A 27,556-nucleotide genomic window follows, 5' to 3' on the forward strand; every position below is an offset into this window, starting at 1 on the left:
TGGACGAGGGGGGGGGGGGTGGAAGTGTAATATTTCGTGGTGGCTAGATGAGACAAGATATGAGGGTTGAATGTAAATTTGTTTTTTACTATATAAATTTAACAGTCTCCCTATTTAAACTTTATTACACGAACCCCTGGGGAGGTGTACGATTCGTTTGAAAATTATCAATAAATTGTCAATATAGTAATATTCATCCCCTGCGGCGGAATCTCAATTTCATCCCTTAATCTACATTCTGGTGCAATAACTGTTGTTTGCAGCTGTCAATGAAATTAAAATATTTTATAAGGGGTAACAATTAAATACTTCTTCCCTTATAACTTTCGGGGTGGTTTTGGGTAATTAAAAATTGGCGGTGACGTCGACGCTAATTTAAAAAAAATTTTTTTACAGGTCGATCTTACCTGCAGAAACACAATGCAGAGCGTGGGTGCCATTTATACACGGACTAATTTTGTCACCCTTAAATACGTAACCGATGCGTGGGGTACGGATACCAATGGTTTCCGTCTTGTGATCACAGCTGTTAAAGATCCCAGTGAGTATTTAATTGCACTTATTACGTATATATGCAAATACATGTACTGTAGCTGTAAGTAGTTTGCACTAAGGACGTCTTTGCTGGGGTTTTAATTAATTACGTTTATATTAATTAATTCTTCATAGGTTCGCTCGAGGCTCTACAATAATAAATTACCAGTGTTTTTCACTTAGATGCTTGAAATATCAATGCCTGTATGTATTTGGGATATACGTGTTGTTTCATTCGAACAAATTACTGTGGCTAGGGTCCTAGGGAATTTTGGGTCTTTCCATCGAGGTAGACGAAATATTTATTCAAATTAAGTTAGACCGTTATGAAAATAAAAATAAATAAATTTATCGATTTATACAGTCTTTTACGGTTGGTATTCATCCAGACAAGCCGGATCGGTAGAGTTTTCAAAGACGGCGACAAAACGCCCTTTTCAATCCATAGGGACTTTTTTGTCGTCGGGAAGTTCAAGCGGAAAAACCCGAGCGGATTTTCCCGAAAGATCACGAATAAAATCCCAAGGTGATAAATTGAACGGCATGAGAAAACGGATTCGTTGGATAGCAAGAAGACGACGCTCGGCGTCGTTTCGACGCTCCTTCCATCTTTGCACACGGAACATAGAGGAGTCGTCCCCCTCGTGGATTTTTTCTTCTCCACTTTTTCTCCAATTTCTATACCATATTTCTCTAGCTCTCTCGTTCCCACCTTCGATTTACAGCACGAGACGCCAGCGTACGTATTTTCAATTTTCATTTTCAATCGACCAGACGCCGTTTTCTTCGTGTTCAAATACTTTTTTATAACGCGCCGTTGGAAACGTCTCGAAGTATCTGCATAAACCCTGGTGATTTATACGGAAAACAATTCTCTATCATTTACCCCATTGACACTGTACGTCAATTTGAACGATTTTTCTAAGCGTCCTTCTGTTTCAATTTTTTAAAAATTCAAATCCTATTCCCTTTGTCATCTTTTTTTCGAATATCATCTAACTCTGTTATACAGTGAGGAGCAAGAATGCCTTTCAAAATAACTACTGGAACAAACTGCTACGATACTTTTAATAGGGAAAGCATTATTACTCCCTTGTGTAGTATAGTACAATATACTATACTATGAATGTACTATACACTATAGTATACGAAATCCAGTGTATAAGCTATAGTAGGTACACACTATATAAACGCAATACAGCTGTATGTTCCATAGGCTAATCCATAGTCTCTTAGATTCGGACAATCCGAAACTCAGAGTCTGTGTTGCGCGGTCGCCCCTACTTCCAGTAGTAAAGTTCACGTCTGAGCCAGACACGCCTAGTAGGCCTTTACCGTAGCCCGATGGCTTCGAACTTTGAAACTAGTGACGATATCGAGTTCTAGTTTCCACCGCCAGGATTACTCTTTGCCCTTTTTTCTTCGCCGTGTTATCCGCTACCCACAATAGCTACAGGAAATAGAAAACGTCTGTCAGGAACAAGGCAAAAAAAATACCCAGGGAATTTGCAAGTCCCATTTTTAGCAGCTTGTTAAACCTCACGGAAATTTTAAACGAATAAGGCTGTATTATACGAAATCTTTAAAAATTTATTATATTTTTGAACTTTTTTAAAAATATTATTTTACTCAACATCCATTTCGCGTGCATCGTGATTTTACGTAATTTCCTACGTTCGACTCTAGTAAAATTAAAGAGTCAAGACGACAAAAAATAATAAAGGTTCATTCATAAAGACATCGCGTGCTACACGTCCGCCCGGAGGGATTGCAAAGGGTTGGCAGTGAGACTACATAAAAAACACTAAGAATACACGATAGAGAATAGGGGTAGGGAATACTAGTGGGGTTGTTCTTGTCCCATCTAGGATATAAGGGATGACTGTTTTTTTTTGTTTTTTTTTTTTTTTTCGAATTCTCAAACTTCAATGCGTCGGCAATTTGAAAGGATGCACGGTAGACAAAGTGCAGCCGTTCCCTGTGACATATAAAAAAAATGCGACCTGCGAAGAAATTACAAATAAATCAATTTTTTTTGGTCTCGCACCTGTCACAATTCACAGCCGCCGTCGGCTCTTCAGCTGTTATCATTATTTCCCGCATATGTGAAAATTGATGCAAAATATTCGTGCACGAGGTAAAACCATGCAGAAAGTTTACGAGGATGCAATGCATATGCAAATAAATGCATTAACTCCTACGTATGATAACAATGGAGATTTGCAGTATATAAAATATATATGCTGTTACATAATTACATATGTGCATTATCATATGTAATTTTCAGGAAAATCCCCAGTGAGCCTGTAATATATGGAAACTGTGTACATATGTAAAAACAATCTATATATATATATATATATATATATATATATATATACACATATATTGAATCCAGTTGTATTAATTCTGACGTCATCAGGTACACGTAGCCATTTGAATTTATTTGAATAAAGCATCCCTTTGAATATCAACCCTCAGGCACAAGTCCTTATTCGAGCCCCTAATTTTCTTGTGTGGAAATTCAGCTAATGGCAACAATCTCGTATACGGATCTGTTATCGTTCTGTACGTTGCCGGCGCAATTGTACGTAAAATCTTTTGTGTCCCATTTACAGTATAACCGAACCGCCCCTTATTCATCGTCCCTTGCTAAACTGCGAGCGAACACAAAGCGCTGAATCGTTTCGGCCTAATTGTAAAATCTACGTCGTTCCTAGTTCGAGTCTCGTTGTTTCTATTGGTGCCCACCCTTGGCACGTGGTGCCTATTTCCCATGTGTGTACTGATACGGTTAAATGTTATTGGGCATGTGTAGCTGTGTACATACGGGCCAAATGTGCAATGGGAACTTATGGCGTGCAATACAGATGGCGCTGATAGCGTACAGGTACATTCACACACGTGTTCACTAAGGTACCTGTACTTTACACATACCGAATAAGGGTTGTTTCACACACGAATAGTACGACACGCGATGTCTCTTTTTTCCCCTTCATTTCTACGCTGATACTCCCCGTTCGTTTACCTACGTTCACATCGGCCGATAATATCTGTCCGATGTAACGAGATATACGAAGGTGGGATTTGGTTAATTAACGTCAATTGATGTAAATTTTATTTATTAAAAAAATTAACTGTAATTTTCGTCCATAGACCGTACAAGGGAAAAGATGGCGAAGCGAATTTTATAAATTTTACGTATGTTCAAATTCGATTTGTTCGTAACGGAATTTACGTTAAAAAAAATATGGAACAATTGACATAGTTTTGAAAAAAAATAAATAAAAAAAAAATATTTCGGGATGTTTCCTGAATTATGAAAATTTCTAGAGAAACTTTCATTCCCTCGTATAATATACTTGTCATTGTTATCGGACTGATTCTAATGCCGGTAAAGCGTATCTCTTTTCCGGAGGGCAGTTACGTAGTAGAAAGGGTGTATTCGGGTGCAGTTCTGACGATACAAAATTAAGGGACGATTAGGGCAAATTTTTCAAATCAGCTGGTAAGATTACTTTTTCGTTCGATCTTGGCGCTGTACGACTATGGGGACTCGAAGATTTCAACCCTTAGATATGCTAACCTAACCTTTTCGTTGGATACGTACTGCGCATGCGCGTAACGTTGCTGTAGAGTGTTTGTATTGCTCAGTGGTGCGGCACAGTAAGTTCGCTGTCTCGTAAAGGAATATTGCAGCACGGAGTGTAATTGAATTAGCTCGAACGCACTCTGGGCATCGCACTTTAAGCCATAGTCGGTGTGTTCTAATTATGTATGTACGTGTATGTATCATCAATTCCTACGCACGGTAAGTTACTTCCGTGTCTTGTGTGTTACCATCGGCTTCACTGTCTACGTTTCGCGCTCTCTATGGTTAATGACTGTTAATTCCCCAGACAAATTGATACTGCATCTGCGTGTTTGCATAAAGCTTGGCGCCGTGTTAAATGATTTGGTAATCCGTAAAGTCAAACATTGACACAACGTATGGGTAACTGGTCGGTTCGATTCCGGTTATTCCGCTATTACGTGTCCGGCGACGTTTGGAAGTGAAAATCTGACCGCAGATTCCTGCCTTACCGACGGCACAGTTTTAGGAACTTTCTTATTTAGTTATCTGTATTGCCGACTCAGGCTTCCTCGCGCTTGGGATTCTATATACGATAAGCGTGAATTAGTCTTAGCTGGTGGATTTTATTAATTCCGGGGAATCCTTTGGTATCGTAGGAAATAAATATTTACCGTTTCTCTGGAGGGATGAATTTATAAATCCCTTTGACCATTAGACTGCCGACAAAGTCCTTTTTGGGATTTGGGATAAACTAGAAAATCCTACGTAACGTATGTTTTTTATATTCATAAATTTTTGGCTAAAAAGGTTTTCACTAATTTTTTAATAAATACCGGCAGTCTGAAGGCTAAGAAAATTAAGAGCGTACAATTTTTCGTTATTACATTACCGAAAATTACTGGCATTTTCTCATTTTGCTTGTTATGCAATTGCGATACCTCCTTTTCGATGTTTTATCTATATATTCTAATCATAACGACTCTTGACATGATTTACTTTTGCACGATTATCAAAATAATATTCTGCCGCCATTTAAAAAATCGAGTAATCAAGCTTTAGTTATTTAAAGAAAATGCCACATTTACACGTGCGAAGTAACTTCAATTTGTTTGAACGTATCCACAGTCTCAATCAGACTAGTTCAATCGTATCATTTCCTTAAGTTATTTTCCTCCATATCATTTTCATGTTCCACCGGCCACCTAGCGTCGTCCGCTACGTACTACTCCTCCCGTCGTATAATTCTTTCAGCAATTCCTCCACCAGTGCAAAAGAGACCGAGACAGAGCGTAACCAAGTTGCATAGAAAGAGAGGAAAAATGTTCCAGCACTCAAAACCTTTAATACCTATCGTTTAAGCTCGACCGACTGCTCCTCCAAGGACTCTTGGTTTAAGAGTTACCTAACGAGTCAAGGGGTTTAATATAATTTCTTTCTCCCTTTCGCAGAACACACGTGCAAGGACTTTAGATGCACTCTGAAAGAATTCTGCATCCATACGGATCTCGTTTGCGACGGCGTCAATCATTGCGGCGACGGTTCGGACGAGGCGGCTTCTACGCTGTGTGCCAGTAAGTCAAAAATACATACGACTACTCGATAAGCACGCGATAGCGATAATTAATCACACCAGAGTCCAGTACCACAACTTGAGCAAGAATAAGAAAAAAAAAATGTTCAAATGTCATAAAAAAATTTGAAATAAAAAAAATCGTAGTTTAGCAAAGAAAAAAAAAATCTGTCGATACCTTTCAATTCGGCATCATTATATAATAATAATTCTATACTATTATCGATCAATATAAATACCTTTTATCGCCTATCGTTCACCGAACCTAACCACTTAGATTACGCAAACCTTTTTCGCACTGCATCTTCCACTCAACACTATACCTATATACCAAGTAACAATAGGTACACTGTTCATCATTAAATATCATCATAATAACCGTACGAGCAACGCCAACTTTATACGGTACATCTAGACTGCATAAGTCAATGTATATATACATATATTATTTACCTAATACGTGTATCTATATTTTTAGACACGGAAGCCTTCACCATTCTCGGGATGGATATGACGTGGTTCGCGGTCGCCCTGGTTTCATTGGTGCTCAGTATGACCGGCCTGGTAACTGCAGCTGTGTTCTGCTTCTGCAGACCCCGTGCAGCAACCCCGAGGCATCTCCATAACGCGCACAACGCACAAGCTCATCCACCAGTGAGCTACCCATGTGAGTGACGTCACATACGTTCATACGTTTTTTTTTTCACCGTATAAAAAAACCACCTACGTACCCGCTACCTTCGCAGCTGATCGTGACGAGGCTCTTGCCTCTTTTTCTTTTACCCCTATTACGGTCAACAGCTTTTACACCCTCGTGGCGATTAACGCACGTGCTCCCACGTATCCCAATAACATCCTTAATTGCTTGTCACACGTATGACGCGGTCGTCACGTTCAATTCTTAATGGACGCTTATTACGTCACACCCGACGTCGTCCCTCGAATGCTGACGCCCGGGCATTTTGTCAGCACTTGCGAAATAGGGCTGGGTACCATTGACGCGGGCGTCCCGACGCTCTGGCATTTATGCGTCGCTATCTGATATACCTGCCGGTGGTGGCTGGTTTATCGGGGATGGGTATGTGGGGTTGATAGCGAAGGGGTTGAACAGCCTGACGGCTTTACGTGGGACTGATGGATCACTGCTCTTGTAATTGACGGGTCAATGAAGGATTTATGGGTCTTATCGATACGCGGTTTTTTTATTATGGGGATTAAAAAATAAAAAAAAAATTTTTTTTTTTTCGACTACCTTGCCTCGTTTGGATACCGTCGCTTTCTCGGGATTAACGGGGAGCTAAGAGTGGCGAAGAATTATGGTTTGGAAGAATGGTAGCACTGCTGGAATTTAATGGAGCGCATCGACTGGATAACGGACGGGGATGGTCCATTTGAAAATTTATCGAGTAACGGTAGTGGAGATTTGCTCGAGTGCACCCCTTTTTCTTCGGTAGGGAATAACTCTTGGAACGGAAATTAAGAAGTGTTTCCTAGTGAGAAATAATAACGTGGATTCTCGTTGATTTGTCGTCTTGGCTTTGATTGTCAATTATTTACGTGGCATGGGTGAATTTTTATTTTGAGTCCAGGTGGGTAAATTTATTAGTTTATTTTTATTACGTATATACGGTCTTGGTTTTTTTTTTTCGGAAGAAAAAAGTTAATCGCGACTTTAAGGGACTTCATAGGGAATTTCTAGGGAATTTTTTCAGGGTTTATATACGTCTTGTATATCGTTCGTGAATTTCATGCGTGCACGTGGGTTTATTTTTTATATTGGACATAGACGTCAGTATGTAACAATACTTGGGTCATGAGAGTCGAAAGCGTAATGCCTGTATACTGTATATACTGTATAGAGTATATACTGTGTATGGTATACATGTGTTGTGTACAATAGAGTATACGGCACGGAGTGTACAGTATATAGGTATAGTGCATAGCAGGGGTACGAAGAAGCATAGTAAATCGACTCGGCTCGGGTTTCGTGGACTTTGGCCCGGTTCCAAAAGAACATCGGTGCAGTTGTCGAGCGATGTTTTACTGCAACGTAAAATGTAAATGCGCTGGAGGAATTTTTTAGTTTTTACGATAGTCACGGAAATATTAAATCTACATCCCAGAAGGATTCCGTACGTAATTCTAGTTTTTAGCTAGTCCTTTTTCGCCGGATCCCTTAAATTTTCTAGGCTGCTCGAAACGTTTCAAAAATTTTATATATCTCGCGACCTTAATACACGATTGTGCATTCGTCACGATCAATCCTGAGGCATGGAATTGTATATCGATTTTCTCATAACAGATTCCAGCCTTACCGACGCATATTTACCAATATACAAATCGACTCGCGGCTATATCTCATGTACTATCATTTGTCTAGATATTCCTAGATTCAGAAATTGGTAGTGACGGACAGTTGCTAATTAAATCAAGGAGGGCAGCTGCGTACGTGATTCGAAATCTTAAGCTGCAATCATATCGCGACTACAATTTTATTGTGCTTAAGGATTTTGATTAATTGCAAACGATTCGATCAAGTATACACAATCTGTTTTCTTGTATTTGCAAATTGTAGGTTAGCGATAAGCTATATCCGTATCCATAAAAGATCGTTCGACATCGTATTGGCTAATCGCTAATTGCTATGCGAAACATCCATTATCAGTCATTAATTCGAATTCATTGATAAAAATTGTTGGTTAATATATATTCTACTTTCTTTGTGTGTATAATGGCACTTGTAAAAAGTCATTATCGTGATCTAATAATGACTGTATAAAATAAACACAATCTTACGATTGTACAAACTAACTTCAGATGGTACCTGAATAACCATAGGTGGATATACGTATTAATATATATAAAATGAATATCTAAAAAAAAAATATTAAACAAGACTTAAGTAACCTATAAACACTACGTATATTTCTATATACATACGTCTGCACTTGGGAATGCAGCATTTCCTGAATTTCCGTAGAGTGAAGTTTTTTGCCGGGAAATTCAAATAGTATATTCTGCCAGACGACGTCTTATGGTAGGACGATGCGCAAGATGTGCAAATCAAATATTTGCCAATTTTACTTCACGTCTCAACAAACAATATTCGCGCATGACTCGTTTGGTCTTATCACATGATTTTCATCAATTGGCAACGTTTCTATGTTACATTAATATAGATATATATATAATATGAGTTTATGTTCAAGTACATATGTACTCCACGCAAAGTTACCAAGATTTAATTAATTGTATGTAATATTGTGATTATTTGATACGATTAGGTCACTCGACCCAATATATATAATCGCGAGCATCGGCCCACTGACCTGAGCCGAGTTTAGCCGACGAGCGCCGAATGAACGTGAAAAGCGAAAATCGTAACTTCGAAAGTTCATAGCGTTCATTTATGAGCGACGCGTTCTTATGCTCACTTAACTTTCGCGGGAATTTTGCACGCCGACAATTCGACTATGATATACGCCTATAGTCCGTATACGATAATTGAAACCTTCGGCCCAGTAAAAAAAAATATTTTAGAATTATTTTTAAAAAATTTTATTTTGACAACTTCGTTTCGTTTAAACGTATATATATATATATATATTATTTTTTACGAATATTCCATACAATGAATGTTCTTGATAATTGATAAGGATAAGGTACGTAATACGATGTGCTTTATTACACGTATGAGACTAGGCTTGAGACAACTGTACATACATTTCGCTCAATTGACTAATATCTGTATGCGTCTAGAGTCAATTTAAGATTCTGATATAATAAAACGTGTTAGTTTAAAGGACGAATTGGACTGTAGAAAACATATGGGATGCGTCTAGTGTAATCCGGCCGAGGCTCGTACGCGTGACCAAGACCGTGACACCGTGGACGGCGTGGGCCGTCTAACGGAAATAAAATTGACCAAAGACTGCTGCTCGTACAAAGAATAGATAACAGTGATAAGCCCATGTCGAGTTAAGGACGAATAAACCATATACGAGAACAAAGAGAATTATTGGAAAAGATTAATCCAATTGAGCAACAGACGGAAAGTAAATGAAGTGAAGTTGTAGCCATTGGTTGAAATTGATGTCAGTGTACGACGTCTTGTTGTTCGACAAACATCATAAAATCAAGAAACAATTGAAGATGCGGCTCAGTCTTACAATCGCACGTCAGTATCAGCCGTCGTACGGATATCACGTTCAATTTAAATTTCCGTGGTTATGAAAGTGGAATCGAAAGTTGAAATATGAAAGAATTGTAAACAGAAGGAATTTACCGGGAAAAAAAAAGTCGTAGGAAAAAAAAAAAACGAAAAAAAAAAAAAAAAAAAAAAAAAAAAAAAAAAAAAAAAAAAAAAAAAAAAAAAAAAAAAAAAAAAAAAAAAATAAAACTAGCCCATTACGTGAAAACGTAGGAGACAGTAGCTCGGTGTAAATAATAGAGAAGGTTTAAAGGTGCCTACGTAATGCAAAAGCTGCTTATAAATTCAGTCGCCGTACGTACTCGAGTGCTCGCAAGTGTTTCCCGGTAGAGGGTAGCGGGGGCGTGGACGCCGGGAGCCGCAGTGACGACCCGGAGGACGACGCCGACGTCGGCCACCTCGTCATTGCCATCGCGCCCGTGGGCAAAGTCGGCCAAGAGAAGACGTCACGTGCCGTGAGTGTGACATCCGGTTTAAAGATTTTTGTAAAAATGTGTCAGGCCGGTCGATACAATCGTGGGGTACTGATCTTGCTGAGCCTGTGGATGATCATCCTGATTAGCAGTTTGAAAGTGATAAGATCAGAGACGACAGTGACGAGCAACGTTGATTCGACGGGTGCACGAGACTTTTTTATTGGTCCTTGTTTGGTAAAAACCATTCGGACCTGTCCGGACGAGGAAGTGACGTTTTTCTTGTACACCCAAAGTAACCCAACGGAATCTCAGCAGATCAACGTCACCAGTAACAGCTCGAATCTCATCAATACCCACTTTGATTCCACCAAGCCGACCAAGGTGATAGTGCATGGCTACAATTCGGATATGCAGCTGGATTCGCTGGTGGCTATAAGGAACGAATACCTGAAGAGAGGCCAGCACAACGTGATAGCCGTCGATTGGCATCGTCTTGCGTCTGGTCCTTGTTATCCGGTAGCCGTTCACAACGTGCCCCACGTTGGCGAATGCTTAGCCCAATTGATAAGACGCCTGCGCGACACCGGAGCCGTTGACGTTCACGTGATTGGATTCAGTCTGGGCGCCCACGTGCCCGCTTTCTCGGCAAACTCATTAAGACCCTACAAGCTGCCCAGAATCACGGGTCTGGACCCGGCGATGCCGCTCTTCGTCACCGTGGGCAAGGACCAGAAGCTGGATGCTGGAGACGCTCAGTTCGTCGATATCTTTCATACGAACGCCTTCATACAAGGGAAGATCGAGGCTAGTGGGCATATTGATTTTTACATGAACGGCGGGATCAATCAACCCGGATGCTGGCAGAAGAGGAACCCCTTCGGATGCAATCATCATCGAGCTGCCGATTATTTCGCGGAGTCCATCAATACCAAGATTGGATTCTGGGGGTGGCCTTGTCCTGGATTTTTTGCTTATCTCTTGGGTCTCTGCCCACCTAGATTCCCGGCCGTGCAGGCTGGCGATCTTGTCGATCAGCGGTACAGGGGGTTTCATCTGGTCAAGACACGCGGCCAGAGTCCTTTTGCTCTTGGGATCTTTACGGTTGACAGTATGGATAGGCGTTAAGGAATTTTTTTGGAAATTTATATGAGATTGCGCGATTTTTTTTTTTTTATTGGCCGTTTGGTGGAATCTTTTGAAATCATCGGACCGGAAACCGGTGGAGATGACTGGGCTCGGTCATTATTTGGAAGTACCTAGTGAATCTGAAAAGTAACTTATCTTGCTCATGATTTTTGCTCAGTTCGTGTATTCTTATGCTGTTATCAGTATATTTTTGTGTTCAGAGGAAGTTCTCTGCCGGTTTCTATCTCATTAACGGAACTGATGTTGCGGTTATGATACTTCATTGCTATCTTTGAATATACTTTACTCGCTGGTTATATGGAAACATCGTCCTGTGATAATGATAAGGAAATAAATAATTTTAACAAAACTTCACGGACACGGTTCGATGCTTATTTCGATAGGGTCTTGAAAATACAATTGTTAATTGACCAGCATTTATCAATTATCGAATATCTCTATCAAGTGTAAATATGTACAGAGCAGAACGAGGATAGGACAAAACATTTAGATATAGTTAATTCCTTTTTTTTTTTAATGACACTGTTAGTACTATGCAATAAACTTTACTTGTAAAAGAGACACCAATCTTACGTATAATTACTTGGCTAATAATGGCTTACGTATAGTTACTTCATAAGAAAGGAATTTTACTTTATTTAATTCCTTCATTCTTTTTAAATAAAAAAATTATATATTCCTTTATCATTATTAATTTACTTTAAAGAATTCATACGAACAAAAATTATTTACATTTAAGCTAATTCGCCCGACATCGAAAAGACGTGTTTCATAGAAATTTCATTCATTTTTATCGTTCGGAGGCTAAGATACATCGAAAAAAATTTATCTACTTTAACAAGCCTAGTATAGGAATATAGGAATTTTTTGGCTACTTCATTCCATGTATCCCGAAGACTGCACGGTAAATAACTGAAATTTTTCCACGCACGACCATTAAGCATCTGCTAGGAACATATACAAAATTTAGATCCGTATCTCGGAAGTGCTCGAGTGCTCGAACCACCTTACCACAAATTAGTTTAAGGCTCATTTACACGATGTCAAGGGCACTACTTTGACGTTCAAACCATTCTCAGGCATCATGGTAAGTGTGCCCAGAACTAATTTCACCGGAAATTGAGTCTCAGCGCACCTCTCAGCCCTGAAGTTCGTGAGGAAGGAGCAAAGTGACAATTTTATACTCAGCATGGCGAAGCGCATACCTTAAACAAAAAAAAATGAATATTGAAAATCTCTTGAATCTTCACTTACGGTACAGTGAGGTTCATCGATGCCTTAGAGTGGGGATGCTGGACGATCAGTGCTTGGAAACAGTCCCCACCACTCCAGGGTATCAGTGACTCTCGGTGTACAGTAGGGATTAAAGATGCTTTACAAGTAAACAAGTAGTGATTGAAATTGATTTTACAATAAAATAAAATTGAACTACTTCTTAATGATCCTATATAAAAATGTGACACCTTGGAATAATTCCCGTATTGATTGATCGATTTATCAAGATAATATTATTTTTTTATATTATTTATATGAGATTATACTTTGAGTCGTTCCTTTTCGAAACTTACCGATACAAATTCTCGGACCTTCTCCGAACGGCATGTAAGTCTGTGGCTTGATGTCAGCCTTTCTTTCGTCCGAAAATCGATCGGGATCGAATTTTTCAGGTTCGGGAAAATATTCGGGATCCTTATGCATTCCCATAATTCCTACGAAGATCGGCGTCCCCTTCTTGATCACGAAATCCATATCGGGCACTTTGTAATCCTTCACGCATATTCTGTTTAGTATCGGCATCGGCGGATATAACCTAAGCGTTTCTGTAAACAGAATCGATAAATATGAAAAATCAATAATTTAACAATAATCACGAGTGTTACCAACGTAAATCCTTGATTCGATACGTCACTTATTTATCATGTTTTTTTTAAGTATCAGTAGGGATGAATACATGTAGGAATTAAGAAAAATTAATTCAGGAAAATATCGGTATGGTTACGGTACGATTGAAGCAAAAAGTGGATCAAAATACTATCTAGCTCGAGACGAACGCGAATATGGGGGAGGCGCATTGACCCAGTACACAAGAAGCAAATATGGCAGGCAAAGAGGGGGTAACAGCCGTCTTCGAGTTGAATGATAAGCCAGTCAGTGATTATGCGTCCCAGCTTCAGGGTCAAGAAGAAGGAAGCTTGGAGCTTGACCTGATTCAGGATGCCTCTTTATTCTCCCTATGATAAATATTCACGTTCTCTCCGCCTTTTTTAATTCCTTCACCGTCCTGTACGCGGCGCTAGTGGTTTTCTGCCTAGCTCGATCCGTAAGCCTTAAACGCATTTTAAGGACGCTGAAGACTACTGGCGCCACCTGTGGCGAAATTTCGAAGAACTAGCCGACCACTTCATACCGACCTGGTTGTTATTATCTAACGTAGACGCAAAAGCGAATATTCAAATTGATCTTCATAATCAAAAAGGGCCTAAACGTTCTATGAAGATCGAGTTACCAACTACTACTAGTCAGTCACTACTTTTTCAGTGCTATAGAAATTTACAGGGTGATTTTGGGCTCCTTCGCCTTCACTATGAAGCGTTGCGAAGTGGATGGCTGACTAGGTTAGGTTAGGTCCAGGTGGTCGGCTGAAGATCATAGTCGTAAACATGCCCAGTGTCGAGTCGCTGTGGAGGAAGAATTTTTGTCGGCGGAACCATGGCAACCATAAGATTGGACACGGTGAGGTTTATTGATTCCAATTAATATTTACCTTGTATGATGCTTTCTATGTATTTGGCCTCTGACAAACTCTCGTAAGTGAAACTTCCGTATTTTTCCTTTATCGCCATTGCCTCCTCTCTTGCTCTTTCTTGTATTTCTGGGTACGCGGCCAGGTAGTGTATACAAAACGACGTTGTGGTTCCCGACGTCTCGAATCCAGCGGCGAAGAAAATAAATGTCTGTGCCACGATCATATCGTCTTCGAACTCTACCGTTATTTCCGGGAAAAAGAAAAATTTCAAATATTTAATTGTACTCGAGATTCGATATAATTGGACAATTTTTGAAATTAAATTGGTGGTATCAATTAAAAATTATACTCTTACATTAAGAATTAACGTCTCGATAAAGTCATCTTACTCACTTGATTCGTTACGAATTTTCAAAAGGCAGTCGACAACGTCACCACGCTTGATTCCATTCTTCTCGCGCTGTTTGATCGAGTCCCAACATAAATTTCTAAAAAAATTCGTGGTAGATCCTGCCAATTGCACCCTAAATATATCTATAAGTTGCGGTACCATGAAATAAATGGTTATCTCAAGCAGACGTTTGATTTGGTTATTAATTAACTTATTGGCATTCTCTACGATCGTACAATCAGGATCTCGTATGCTATTTGCTTTTATACCGAACATACAGCTGGATATGACTTCGATAGAACTTCTGAAAGAATATTCGAAATTAATTTTGTAAATGAGGAAACTTTTTCCAAAGACCCGCTATTGACCCTATACCTCGTGTATAAATCCTTGAGTTCGAAAGTGGCGCCATCTTGGCCACACTTCTCTTTGTAGTAGTCCGTCAAACCGTCGCTAATTTCCATCATGATCTGATACACGTTCCGAAGTTTATTTCCGGTGAAAATCGGCGAGAAATGTGTCCTCAGTGTCTTCCAGTGTGGATTGTTCGTCATAAAAAGATTTTTTCGTCCGACCGGATCGAAATCCCCATCCCCGCCGCTGTACCGGTCGCAAAAATAATTGAAATCCTTGACCAGGATATTTTTAATGAGGTCCGGATCTCTGATCAGAAGACTGGGAGTCTGCAGCGCCCATATGCCCACCATGGGATGACCGGCGCCTCTCTCGTACATATTTTGACCGAAGAGTCCAGTGGGTACTCTTTTGATCAAGAGCTCGTCGAAATTGCCCAATAATAAATTTGGCTTGATATATGGGATTCCATGGCGTTCCCAGTACGACATATTGTATCGCAAGTAAAGTACCACACTGATAATTAACGTGACCAGCCCCAGCAGGAGGTCGAAGTATAAGCTTAAACCAAACAACATCTTGCCTGCTGAACTGCACGAGTTAGACTGAATAAATTTATCGGTAGACACTTGACTTTATATAATTCGTAAGAGCTAAGATTACTTTCTGCTACGTATATTACCAAGTCATTTTTGGATCATAGGTCACTATGTTCGAGACGTAAATATTTCTGGAGATATTGAATTCGAATGTGGAGCTACGGAGCTGGAGGAATTTTTGGAGCAGGAATTACTAGGAATTAACGAAACATAAATATGTAATATTTGGCAGGTGGAGCAACCAGTCCTGTAGCACAGTGGTAACAGTCTGGCTTGGCAACCCGAAGGTATCGGGTTCGATCCCCGATCGGTATAATATATTTAAATACGTATATGTATATTATATAGGGGAAAGACGTCCGAGACGGCATAGCGAGTGGCAAAATGTGTATAAATTCTCAGGTACTTTGTTCTATGTGTAAAATACGGCTTGAATGACGTATTCACCAAAGATAATAATCTTTCATTGAATTATAACTTAGGTAAGAAAATGTCTTTCCTTTAGTCCCGAAATTCGACTGTCAACCCCTTTCGGCTTGTTCGCTCGAATTTTCCAGGTGGCAGTTAGCAATCTTTCCAAGGGAGATTTCATCGTTCCGGATATTCCACGTGCCTTTAATCATTGACGTAGATACTCAAACAGTCTCGATTATTGTTTCCAGCCAAAGTAGTTTACACGAACACAGACGCCTAGCGAGGTCGAAGACTCTGTCAGAGGCCCCCAAACAAATTAGTATGCATACCGGAGATGAGTAGGGAGATTGTCAATCAGCTGATTTTCATGGTCCAAACTGGTTCGGGAGATTCCTCTAGGTGGCGCTGTTCAGTGCCTTGGCCTAGTTTCGGGAAATGCCGCCAGGGGGTCTGTTTTATTATCTACTGTTTCGAAGTTTCGCAAGAAGCATTTTTATTTAGTTTGAAGTTTCAATGTTTCTCTGCAACTGTTTTTCTTTTCCTTCTTCTGCTCGCCGGTTATCTGAATACTCGTGAATCGCGAAGGTTTGAATATTTGTTCTACCAGTAGCGGCAGAGATAAGTGGTGACATTGCCAATGAGTCGAATTTGACATTTGACGTCATTCCGTGATATTACGGTTAAAACCAAACGCGAAATTACTTGAATATTCCTTATAGGGATATTGAGCCCATAATTCTCAGACGTTACAAGCAAATGTACAGTATGCCTACTTCTACTTCGTAAACGTTATAAGTATATTTATACAGATATATATATACGCCTATATACATACGTATATATTGTGGCCTTTATTCACTTTGGATTTACGGCTCATAAAAATAAGGCGGGTTCGAGCCGAAAAATTCGGTGAATAAAAATAAAAAATGAATTTGGCGGAAAAACGAATAAATAAACGTGAATTTTATTGACAGAAAAAAGATAGCGATATATACTTTCCTACGGAATCCAATAGTGTCAGAAGGTATCCAGTCTAAGTACAGCAGGCTGCTAGTAAACAGCATTAAATAGTATGAAGAAATAATAACTATGAGCGGCATCCAGAAATTAATAGATAAGTTATGTACGACGTATAAAAATTTGGTTACTTTTGTAAAACAAAGTTACTGCCTGTTAAACGTCCACATAAATCATGAAATTTTCATCGGGCCACCATTGGCGTCGCGTTGCCTTATATTTACCGTCCGATACCAACCCGACAGGGCGCAGACCTCGTAAACATGCCAGACTTTTCCATGCTATCCAGACTTCTCGCTATTTCCAGGATATTCGATGCATCCCTTATTTCCTCCGTAACCCACGGAATTCGATAGCCCTGCGAGTGAGAAGCGCGAAATTATACAAAATTTTATGACAGCCACTTGACGGGAGTAAAAATGTTAAATGATCTTTTGGTTTGAAAAAAAATTTATTTAAATAATACCGAAAGGGGAAAAAGAAGATGAGAAAGAGACTTCAAGAGAATGGTGTCGTACGGGTATAGGATTTGTCAAAGGCTCGGGGCTCTTTTATCGTTGGATTTAATACAAAGCTCTATGGCCCATCTTTGCTACTTTCTACTCTTGGCACGATGTCTCTTACTCTATTTTGAAAAGCCGCCTTAAAGCTCTTCTTTCTGACAAATCCATTTGACCCACATCTCTCTATTCGTATAACCTATACCTAGCCCCGTATTCTTATGTTAGGTCATTGCTTGAGATGATACATGGTCATTAAGACCATAGACACGTAATCTTAATACATGCTATGGGATGGCTTAAAATTATTTTTGAGACGAGGAACTTATAGATATGGATTCTGGATGACACTTTGTTCTAGGGCTACAGGACGATTCTGTTTGACTTTTTTTGTGACAGATTTGACAGCTGTCATCTGTCACTTTGATCGTGCATAGTTGGGACTGTTGGTTGGAATTTCGAAAAATGCATAACAATTTTTTACAGTAGGTTATGATTTTTTTGAAAATTCGGGTGGCAAGACTTATTACAAGCTCAGTAAATAATATGTGCACTTCGCTGATGAAGCCTATGAAATTTTGATTTTGCAATAGAATTTCAGTTAACAGCTGATAACTTGAGTGTACATTGAGTTTTCACAGTGACTTTACATTTTTTTTTTTTGTTTCTACACCGAGATAATACGAATAACATTTGAGTGATAAGAGTATCGCTGTGATATATACTTACCAGTCATGTAATAGTAATTTACGATACGAGTGCGAGAAAGCGAACTTTATAAGCAGGCGGTGAAGTTGGTCGCACGAGCCGCACAAGTAACACAGCGGCACAAGCCGAAAGCGAGTGCTGCTTGCGGTACGAGTGCGGCGAGTCTGACAAACTTCACGACCTGCGTGTAATGTTCGCTTTATTGCACCGGTATCGCATATTTCTTATAACGCATGCATGAGAAGTGCTACTTTTCGTGCCTGCAAAGTGAATGCGTGTAATGACAGTGCGCGGATGTAAGCACTGGTGCGATAAAGTAAAAGTTGGGCGGATTTGCGCATGCGCAGTATTTTTATCGGATCCTTAGTTATACAGCGCCACTTACGCCACACTTTGGAACTAGGAGAAGTAGCGCTTTTCGTGCACGAGTTATATAAAGAAAGATACGTATTATCGATTAATAATTACCGTGTACAATTTTCAAAATACTTAAGGGCTTTTTGCTAATATTTATCAAAAAATTTATGTCACTATTCATCAGTGAATTTGAAATTGTCCTGTTGAATGATATTTTTAATAAGGGAAATAAAGTTTTTTTAATTAAATAGGTTATTATTATTAGTGATACGAGTATGTCACACTAAACTTTGTTGTCTCTGTCTTTATCAGTTAGTGATAAGGGGTCAGGGGTTGAGGAAGCTTCAGTTCTTATAAGGTTTAAGGGTGGTGTGGCGGGACTGATGTGCCTGACGGTGTTCCAGTGCAACAGATGTACGGATCGAACGGAGCGAGCGCAGGGATGCCAATGGGGATGACAACCCTAAAGGGCAGCACGGGAATTTCGGGAACACTCGGACCCATGGGGACCATAGGGAACATGGGAATTACGGGGGCCACAACCCTTCCGCGGCCGGGAAACTGGCTGCACCCTGCGGGCCTCAGGCTCGGGCACAGCGCGGCCCGGGTCCGCCTCTACTGCCAGGTAAAGTGAGGAGCCACGGTTCGGACAGGTAATAATAAAAAATTATTAAAAAATTATAATTAATTAGCAAAGTAAAAATCTTGTAAGTGGCTAGAGAGAATTTGTGTAAAAAAAAATAATTAGAGATTTTGAAAAAAAAAAATTACCGGAACGTGTCTGGTATACTGTATATTTAGAAATGGTCGGAAATTGGTTGTGTGATTTTTTTATAGTAACGAAAAAAATCCATTTTCGATTTTATTTATGTCTAACTAACCCTGGGTCGCTATCTTTCTTGTTAATAAAAAAAAAATACTGATATTTATGTCATGATGATTTTTTACCAAGGCGGTATTCTTAAATGAAACGACCTGTCATGTTCTTGCACGCTGCTTTTTAACTTAAGAGACGTTTTCTTCATTCTTTACGATTTTATTTTCTCATTTCTTTTTGCGCAGTGACATCTCCTCCAGCCAAAAGGACGAATGGTTTGTGTAGGTAAGTACCGAGAAGAATATTAATTTTTTTTTTTAAATATAAACAGCAACAAAATTTAAATTAATCATAATCAACCTTTTTGAATTTACAATGACACAGTCAGTTAAGAAATATGAATAAAATGAAAAATACTCATTAGAATGTCAAAAAGTGACCTGAGAATTTCAAAGTAAAGTTAATCGAGAGAATTTTTAGAGACTTTTTTTCTATAATCTTTCCATTCAGTATCTTTTTTTTCCCCTGGTTTCAGAGGCAGGCCTGGACCAGAGCCCGCAGGGTGAAAAAGAGCGGTGGTGCCCTCACCGCCCAAACGTAAATGGCGAAAAAAAAAGTTCGTCATATCCGCCCCTGAACATCTTCGCTTTAATCCAGAATCCAAAAACATCATGTGACGTTAATGTGCGAGCGTAATGATTTGATGCGTTAATTATAAGTAACTTGTCACTTTTCTTTTCTAATAACAAAATGGCATATCAATTAGCAATGAAAAAAAAAATACTATGATTTTCCTACGCAATTAGGAAAATCGACAATAATAATAAAAAAGCACAGATTTTACACACGTGTGGATAAGGTCGACAAAACTGAAAGAAAGAAATACAAGAAATATATAATGCTCAGAAATATATCACGTGATCAAATAATTCCGTGAAATCTTTCTGAAACAAATAAATCCGTACACCTGAAAATATCCAATTTTCAAAATTAACCACGATTTAAGCTAGGACACTAATGACGGCCAAAACGCGGGAAATTTGAAACATAGTAAAAAAAAAGTCGAAAAATTTCTGCCAGTAGACAAGAAAACATATACGTGCACGTAGGCATATACAGAAACTATATGTCCAAGAGGATTATCGATATTGAGCGAAAATGGCGGAAATGATGTAAAATCGAAAATTCACGAATAGCTTTTTTGACGTGAAAAAAAAAATTACATTTTTTTTTTTTTTAATTAAATACCATCCTGCAATATCGAAAAGAGGATTAACATACGTGAACGAGGTGCATAAAACAATTTCAAAAAAAAAAAAAGTGAATGACAGTCAAAATACAAAATAAAATGAAGTCACATCCGTTCATCCGTTATCGACAACGTGTATCTAATTTGTTGCTTAGCCATAGTGACGTAAGCCAAGTGTTTGATGTATTCTGTGAAAAATTAGATAACCAGTCGAATGCGGACGCGCATGCGCATATACCAAATAAGATGTAGTAGAAGGTGAAATTTAAAAAAAAAGCTGAAATCCTAAGACAAAACTATAAGACTATAAAGAATTATGCGAGCTCGATGACGAGTAAGATTTTAAAAAAGCCATACATAAAAACTATAGCTGTACTTGTTCACGAACGCTCGATTTTACATTATAACAAAAAGAAAAAAAATTATTTTCTTCTCTCATTGTAAATCAATTCAATTAAACATACATACTCAGTATTGGTTTAGCGATTACGAATTTCCGCACGCGTCGTATCTTTACTTATTGTAAATCGATTGGCGGGAATAGGATCGACTTTCAAATATCTTTATTAAAGAGGGAGAGCGAGCGAGAGAGAAAGAGAGAGAGCACGCGTGAGTGCGACAAGCGTCGCTACAGCGTACTTTGTAAAATATTTGTATGTACCACTAGCCGTTCAGCTTTGTGCCGTCTCCGTAGTTAATTAAAGCGATTGAATTCATAGTAGAAATTGTAAGGTTAGGATTTGCTATAGTTGAATGAGTGCTATTATAATTGACGATTGACTGTGCGCGCTAGGATGATTCGAATGCGTGATGCAAATGTTATATATATAATAATAACAACAACAACAAGAACAACAACAATAATAACAACATAACCAAAAAGATAAAATTATACGAACTGGATAAACAAAGGATGAAAAAGAAAAGGGAAACTAGCAGACATTGACGTCATGGCGATTTCGAAAATTAAATTATTTTTTCATATGCACAATTTTATGCATATGAAAAAGTGTTCCGTATGCGAATTATCATTCGATTCTATCCGTATTGCCAATTGAGATATTGTTATATGGAAATAATTGCGAGTTCGAAGTCATGCGTGTCTCGTTATCGTCTTGCCTGAGTATTTGAAAGAGATCTGTGAGCGATAAGAAGGGTCAATGAGAATTGGTATGAAAAATTAAATATTGCGGTGGCAGGATTGATAGAACGATTTGAGACTTTCGAAAACTTTGGACATAGACGATTGTATCACGTAGCATGGAATTCTTTCGCATCGATGGGCGAGTATAGTAAAGGTATTTTCAAAATGTAAAAAAAATGACGAGTTTAAGAATCCAATTAAAAGGTGGCTAAATTAAGGTAGAGAGAGAATTGAGGGTGATAGATGATAATTAGGGGGAGTGGAAGGAAAGAATAGTCAGAGTGCATGGCCGAGGGACGTGAAGTTGCGAGAGGTTGGAAAGTGGCGCGCGATTTGAATTGTTTTGTATACAGTGTGAGCTTGGTGTTTGAGATTTGCGATTTTTTGTTTAATTGTATTTTAACGAGAGTGAGAGGGAAGGATGGCTGGGGGATGAAAGGAGAATTTAGATGAAATCCGAAAATCCGTCGGCCGGAATTTGGACACACTGAAGCTAGCATCGAAACTGCCATGTGCTAAGTGAAAAGGAGAGTAGGAAAAATGGGGGAAAGTTAGGGGTAAAATGCGTTGAGGCCACGAAGGGTGGATCAGGGACGAGGCAAAGCCAACCCTGTGCTTAGGCAATAGATAAGACGTTAAGGGACTAATGTCAAAGGTCATCGCGTGAGATTATTTATATTTACTTATTGAATAACGATAATGATAAAATTGATTATCTGCGAAAGAAATGCACGGGGACTCTGTTCGATCGAAGATGGCCGATCCGTGAATTATAGGAAATTGGATGGCCGATCGCGACTGGGAGTTTCCACTCTGACGAAGTGAAAATAATTTATAATATTATTCGGAGTTTTAGGGATTAGTACGTATAGCGATTAGGGGTCAATGGTAATACGAGTATGTAATGCGTATGAGAAGGCTTGACTTTTGCAAGGATTTACGTAGGATTTATCACGACGCAGCGTCGGCGAGTTGGTACTGGATTCGCGATTGGCGAAACTAGTTACGCATGAAAAATTGCGAGGATGCGTTAATTCGTAATAGGGCGCATGCGCAAACTTCACCGACAATAAAGCCAGACAGCATGACGTCTCAAGCTTAAAATCGTTACTTTGGCTTATATTTACCAGATGGTTGGCTGACTGGCTGATTAGGCCAGTCTTTGGTATTTTGTATACCTAGTAATTGGTATGAATAACGTTCGCGAGACCCTTTGAAAATATATTGGTCAATTGACTGGCGTCACTTTGATGCGTTTTAAGTAGTATTCATTAATGGCGGGAAGAATGTATTATTTCAAAAAATTATTTACTTCCAAATGACATTCCAAGTACCTACGCGTCGCTCGCTGTATCTGTGCTTTATAGATTAAGTTTCTTGTAAATGCTTCGTGTTGGTGTTCGTATTTCGTGGGACGATATTCGAATATGATTAAATTATTTTTATTTTTATTTTTTTTTTATACTAAGTCCAGAGCTCTTCTCTGTACGCATAAACGTTTCCCAAGTGGCGTTTCGAGTGAATTTCCTGTCAATTACGTTAGCAATAAATGCGACGCGCTCGAGTCTTTGAATTTTTCTTGTAAATTTGAGTCGGTCGTTTTGCGCGATGCAATCCAGATTAAAATTATCATGACTTACCATGAGAGCCATTCGTTATGGCGGTCGGTAAAGCAGTTTGTAGGATACAAACTGTGGATAATACGCCAGCGGTAGAGGTAATGTAGTAAACTGTACCGGAAATACCATAAAGCCTGTATTACATTGAAGCATTGATGAAAAAACTGCCTAGGACATATCCCAAGAGACGTGACATACACGTGGTCATATCAATTTTTGACTTTTTTTTTCAATTTCCAAACAAAATTATAACGTAACGCTTCCACATGATATACAGTAGACTGATGTTAACGAATGAATTTACACGATGACTGCCTGACCATTTTTTTAATACCACTTTTCACTACCCTTTTTTTTTTTGAAAAAAAATGATAAGGATATCAGGAGACATTTTTTTCCACGTGGCAACGAGGCTATATACTTCGTTCGACATAACGCACTGTTGACACTCGTTGCCGAAAACAAGGTAATCTTCGTGGGCTGGTCAATTGTGACGAATAATAACCGGGAAAGATAATGTAAATTTCCAGATCGACACTTTAGACTTATATAGTTGACTCTCTGTATAATCGCATAAGCCGGGTTTTCAAATATAATAGTCAGCGTGATTACGGAGAGTCCCGAAACCATTGAGATGCTTGGATAAGTGCGAGACGCCTTCCCCTCTCGGCGCAATAGCTTAGAAAGGAAGCTCAGGGGAAGCGAGAATATACGGAACGCGTTTATAGCGAGAGTCGACTGTAATGATGATTGCGTTAGTGCGTAGAGAAGAGAATTTATGCGAGCGAGATTCTCCGTGTAAATAAATTTAAAAAAAAGAAAGAATGCGATAGCAAATGCGTTGAGTAAAAATAAGAGGGAAAAAAGGTGTCGCCTGTTAAAATCCCATTGAAAAAAAAGAGTACGTACATTGAACTTTCATTCATAAAGAAAAATAATGCAAAATGATATAATAAGTGTCAGCAAAGGTGGCTATCACGTTATAATGTAAAAGTATCACTATAATTAATTGACAATTTTTCTGGAAAAAAAAAAAAAAAAAAAAAACCCGTAAACTCGAGCACTGTACACCCGAAGTGCATTCCTTGCGCGAAATGGAAATGACGCAGAATGAATGATAAATAAAAATGATCGCATGCGAATGATCGATCAGAAATCAGATCCACGGCGAAAGACGCGTGCTAATATTATTATCATTTACCAAAATTCGAGTCATAGAAAAATTATAATAGTCAAAGTGGCACGATATCAGGATTAGTCATCAGAATCATTTGATCCTATTGATCGAACAATATGCACCTACATTCCTCTCACTACAGAGAGTAACACCTAATCATCAAATGATCATAGGCACAAAATTTGAAAAATCGATACTCCGTGCCCTTGAAGATCATCAGATCGAATGATTAATCGAACGATTGATCGAACAATACATATGCACCTACATTCCTCCCACTACAGAGAGTAACACCTAATCATCAAACGATCATAGGCACAAAATTTGAAAAATCGATACTCCGTGCCCTTAAAGATCATCAGATCGAATGATCAATGAGAAAATCAGAAAAACCGAATGTCATTTGCACGTTAATAAAAAATTCATCATGTCGACGACGAAAACGTATTACTAGAACCTATTGCAAAAAAATTTTATTAAATTTGAAGAAAAAAAAACCATGCGTCATCAAGTACGAAACAGTGACAAAAAAAGATCATCGAAACTTTTCATAATTTACAATGACCGTAGCGTAAAAAAATTACATATGCATCGCGGGTCAAATTAATAAAATTTTTTTGTAATTCGGGTATCGAATACGTATATAGGTGCTCACGTCATTCTAGTATTGTCATTTCGAAAAAAAAAAATCATGATGAACTGTCATCGTAGATATCATCATACGTGTAAACAAAGTCGTATAAGTTTACGATATTCATACTATACATATTACCTATAAGAAAATGTCCACGTGTTTCCTCATTACCTATGGTAGCTTTGAGAATGATTTCTGCTTTTTCACCCCGCGTAATAATTTTTCCATCATCGATGACGAAAAGCAAAGTGAAAATACGCACAAAAAATTCAGCGATACGACGAATAATTTTTTTTCTCATTATTTCCCTTTTTTCGAGTTGCCCCTCGAGTGATCGAAAAATGTATAAATCATTAAATCCTCCCGCAGGAAATCTCAAAATTACTTGTCGCTAATGACGTAACCGTGGCATTGATGTAAACAATAAGTAATGGGAAACAATACAATAATTTTCATACTGTTTTTACTTTTACTACTATGATTACATATGATTGTAATAATTATTCTTATTGTATACTATATATTTACATACGTGCGTACATACCAGCATACATAATTATATACGTGCATACGCTATATAGTTTAATGATTAGTCACTCTGCGACGGATTCGTTATCCTCGATTATTGATATTCAGATTAATGAGAGCGAGAGAGATAGAGAAGAAAAGGAGAGAGGATAGTGTATACTCATACGAGTATGACTATCGACTAATGATTCTAATGAAAATAACGTATCTCGTGCGTGAATATAGGTGACAAAATATGCCGGATGATTTACGTGGGGAAAAAAAAAAAAACGAATAAGAGACCAAGATCCTCTATCCATAGTCAAGGTACGAGATAGTTAATTCAGCTGTTAACTCGTTGATTGGCATCACGCAAACTTATACACAGTGACACCACAGCTTGGTATAAAGAAAATTTAATTAATTCCGCAGCCTCGTGGATCGTTGGGTTATTTTATTTAACTAAATAATCAACACTCGAATGACAATTGTGCATTTGGAAAATAATTACTAACAGTGTCAAATTATTCAATCTTCGATCTACTTTACCATCCGTGCAACGTTAAATATGACGAGCATGAAAATTGCAGAAGAACGTATCGTGGCCGAGGCTCGTTAATCTTTACGAATATAAATTGCTTTCGGTGTCGATTATTTAAGCTTTTAGAGGCTAGTATCGATTAGGGATGGATCGATCTGCGTAAGAAAAAAATAATAATCTATGGAGACGAACGAAATATCAAAATGACTACAAGAAGCTTGTTGACGACTTAATAAAAAGCATGATGACGAACACTGTACACACGCGAAATTATAGGGATCTAACGATAAAAATCACACTTGTCTCTCCGCGAGGACGAATTAAAAGATTACTAATAAACTTTTAAACGTCACTGGACGATTCCCCATTCAAATTTCCCGCCTTCGGGTCGAAGCAAGATGTGATTATTATTGGTCCGAACGGGTGACGTATAGTGATCAAGGGTCGTGCAATCCTAACGCAAAATCATCCATCGACCTGATGGTACTTATCATTGGACGAGATACCGGACTCAATGTACATTAACGTATGACTGAACGAAGAAAAAAATAATCGCAGGATGCATTATCGAGAAGGGACATTGTTGTCGGATAAACAGAATGAAATTGATAAGATTGAGAAATACGTATCGTAATGTTATCTATTTGCCATATCAATGCCTGTCTTTGCGTCTTTGCATATCACGTGTAACAATAACATATAGACACTATCATCAGGAGTGCATCAGAAAGCCTGTCACTGTTATGGTTTATGAAGAATTTATTTCTGAATAAGACACCCGTGGAAATATGTATTCTATAAAGAGTACAGTGATTAGCGACCAAGGTTTTTGGATTATTATAAAAAAAAATTTTCAAAATTATATAAATAAGATTTCGTTATCGGTGTTACCGTTGCTGATGGTTAATGACTCTTTTTATGTAATGTTTATATAATTAATTTATACAATATACAACACGTGACACGCTCTCAGGTGAATTGCTCTGTAGATAAGTAAAAAACAATAGTCGGATGATTGTCAAGCGCCATGTACCATTATGTACGAAGTACCATGCGAATTACTGTCCAGTGTGAAATTCATCGGAAAATATAAGATCGAACAGAGTTTCGATGATCTTCGTGAAATCAATGTTACAAAAAAAGAAAAAACAATCATCCGAAATTGATGGAAGGAAAAAACGAGTTTCGAGTCGCTTCGTAATATTGAGTATTGACGAAATGAAGTTAAAAGAGAAAGAGGAAGAGGAAATACTAATTATATCCATTATTATCCTATATACCATAAGAACCAGAAAAAAAGGTAACCAAAGCATTGTAACCTTCTAGAGGCGA

At 38.4% G+C, this 27,556-nt stretch overlaps 3 protein-coding genes across 7 annotated transcripts in view; 2 read left to right on the forward strand and 1 right to left on the reverse strand.

Annotated features, from left to right (window-relative positions):
• The window catches only part of LOC107268439, a 101,825-nt gene extending 75,430 nt beyond the window's left edge, over window positions 1-26,395 (forward strand). For 2 of the 4 annotated variants that reach the window (XM_025085933.1, XM_015741221.2), the window contains 6 exons: window positions 397-541; window positions 5,557-5,679; window positions 6,157-6,345; window positions 18,949-19,189; window positions 19,599-19,638; window positions 19,889-25,974. In XM_025085933.1, the coding sequence (XP_024941701.1) occupies window positions 397-541; window positions 5,557-5,679; window positions 6,157-6,345; window positions 18,949-19,189; window positions 19,599-19,638 (738 nt within the window). In that variant the 3' untranslated portion in view covers window positions 19,889-25,974. Of the gene's footprint in view, window positions 1-396; window positions 542-5,556; window positions 5,680-6,156; window positions 6,346-18,940; window positions 19,190-19,598; window positions 19,639-19,888 lie in introns of all 4 variants that reach the window. The other 2 variants (XR_001537843.2, XM_015741231.2) reach the window with 2 other exon arrangements.
• LOC107268452 (lipase member H-A-like) lies at window positions 10,065-11,723 on the forward strand. The gene has a single exon (XM_015741244.2). The coding sequence runs from the start codon at window positions 10,380-10,382 to the stop codon at window positions 11,427-11,429; it is 1,050 nt and encodes a 349-aa protein (XP_015596730.1). The 5' UTR covers window positions 10,065-10,379; the 3' UTR covers window positions 11,430-11,723.
• LOC107268432 (cytochrome P450 6k1) lies at window positions 11,942-15,539 on the reverse strand. 2 transcript variants are annotated; one of them, XM_015741208.2, is made up of 6 exons: window positions 14,963-15,538; window positions 14,590-14,891; window positions 14,215-14,433; window positions 13,019-13,270; window positions 12,462-12,655; window positions 11,942-12,394 (listed from the first exon to the last, which is right to left on the reverse strand). In XM_015741208.2, the coding sequence occupies exons 1-5, from the start codon at window positions 15,517-15,519 to the stop codon at window positions 12,480-12,482; spliced, it is 1,506 nt and encodes a 501-aa protein (XP_015596694.1). In that variant the 5' UTR covers window positions 15,520-15,538; the 3' UTR covers window positions 11,942-12,394; window positions 12,462-12,479. The 2 variants fall into 2 exon arrangements, with proteins under 2 accessions (XP_015596694.1, XP_024941659.1); XM_025085891.1 differs by having other exon boundaries at window positions 11,942-12,655; window positions 14,590-14,888; window positions 14,963-15,539.
• Window positions 26,396-27,556: the final 1,161 nt, after the last annotated feature.

The sequence above is a fragment of the Cephus cinctus genome, unplaced genomic scaffold (genome assembly GCF_000341935.2).
Source record: "Cephus cinctus unplaced genomic scaffold, Ccin1 Ccin1_scaffold0051, whole genome shotgun sequence".
Taxonomy (NCBI): Eukaryota; Metazoa; Arthropoda; class Insecta; order Hymenoptera; family Cephidae; genus Cephus; species Cephus cinctus.